The 917-nt window shown below is 68.2% G+C and overlaps 1 protein-coding gene across 1 annotated transcript in view; it reads right to left on the bottom strand.

Annotated features, from left to right (window-relative positions):
• PFL1_04406 (uncharacterized protein) overlaps window positions 1-917 on the bottom strand; it is a gene marked incomplete at both ends in the record, with an annotated part of 3,094 nt that overhangs the window by 1,555 nt on the left and 622 nt on the right. The window contains one exon of the mRNA XM_007881931.1: window positions 48-896. Coding sequence (XP_007880122.1) covers window positions 48-896 — 849 coding nt within the window. The remainder of the gene's footprint in view (window positions 1-47; window positions 897-917) is intronic.

Below are 917 nucleotides of genomic sequence, written 5' to 3'. Positions count from 1 at the left end.
CTCCTCGACCCGGTTGAAGAAGCGCGAGGCCGGCGCCGTTGACGCACGCGCCGCCACGCGCCGTGAACGCGATCGACGAGGTGGAGCGTGCTCATGCTCAGCCACGACGGCACCGTCACGGCGCCGCACGGCGTGCGCAGCCGCGTCGGCTTGGCCGGCTCGTAGTCGGCGCGCTTCGTCGAGCCCATGACGGTGCGCTCGAGCGCCGCGCCCTGCGCCCGCCGCTCGATGCCAATCATCTCGCGCCAGACGGTGTTGCGCTGCCACACGACCTGCTCGCGCAGGTGCGTCTTGAGCTGCTGCAGCGCCGCCTCGCCGTCGCCGTTGGTCACCACCTTGGCGTAGAACTGCACCAGCAGCGCAATCGTCTCGTCGAGGCGCTGCATCGTCTCGCGCATAAAGGGCGCCTCGGCCCGCACCACGCCGTCGAGGTAGCGGTCCTTGAGCTCGCTCTTGGTGATCTTGTCGTACTTTTTCAAAATCTTCCTCAGCCCAGTCTCGTTGAGCTGGACAAACTGCTTGAGCTCGCTGAACGCCACAAAGAGGTCGGTGATGCGCCGCTTGAAGGTGATGCGCATGTCGATGGCGTAGTCGTTTTCGGCCGTCCAGATGCTCATGACCTTGGAGCCGCCAAAACTGCTGTCGCCGGCCTCGCTCGCGCCGCCGGTCCGCTCTCCACCACCGCCGATGCCGCCGCCGATGCCGGCCTCGCCATTGCCGTCTCCCGGGTGCAGCAGGCCGAGCGAGCGGCGGCGGAGCGGCTTCTTTGTAAAGATGTTCCACTTGCCGCGCTGCGGCTGCGACTGCGAGAGGCTGGCGTTGGACGTGGCGCGGTTGCGTCGCAGCTGGCCGCGCTCGAGCGACGCCGTCATGGCGTCGACGGCGTCCTCGGCCGTCTCGGGGGCGACGTCGTTGGC

Source organism: Pseudozyma flocculosa (genome assembly GCF_000417875.1).
Source record: "Pseudozyma flocculosa PF-1 unplaced genomic scaffold scaffold00014, whole genome shotgun sequence".
NCBI lineage: Eukaryota > Fungi > Basidiomycota > Ustilaginomycetes > Ustilaginales > Ustilaginaceae > Pseudozyma > Pseudozyma flocculosa.
This window is presented reverse-complemented; position numbering and strand designations above follow the sequence as displayed.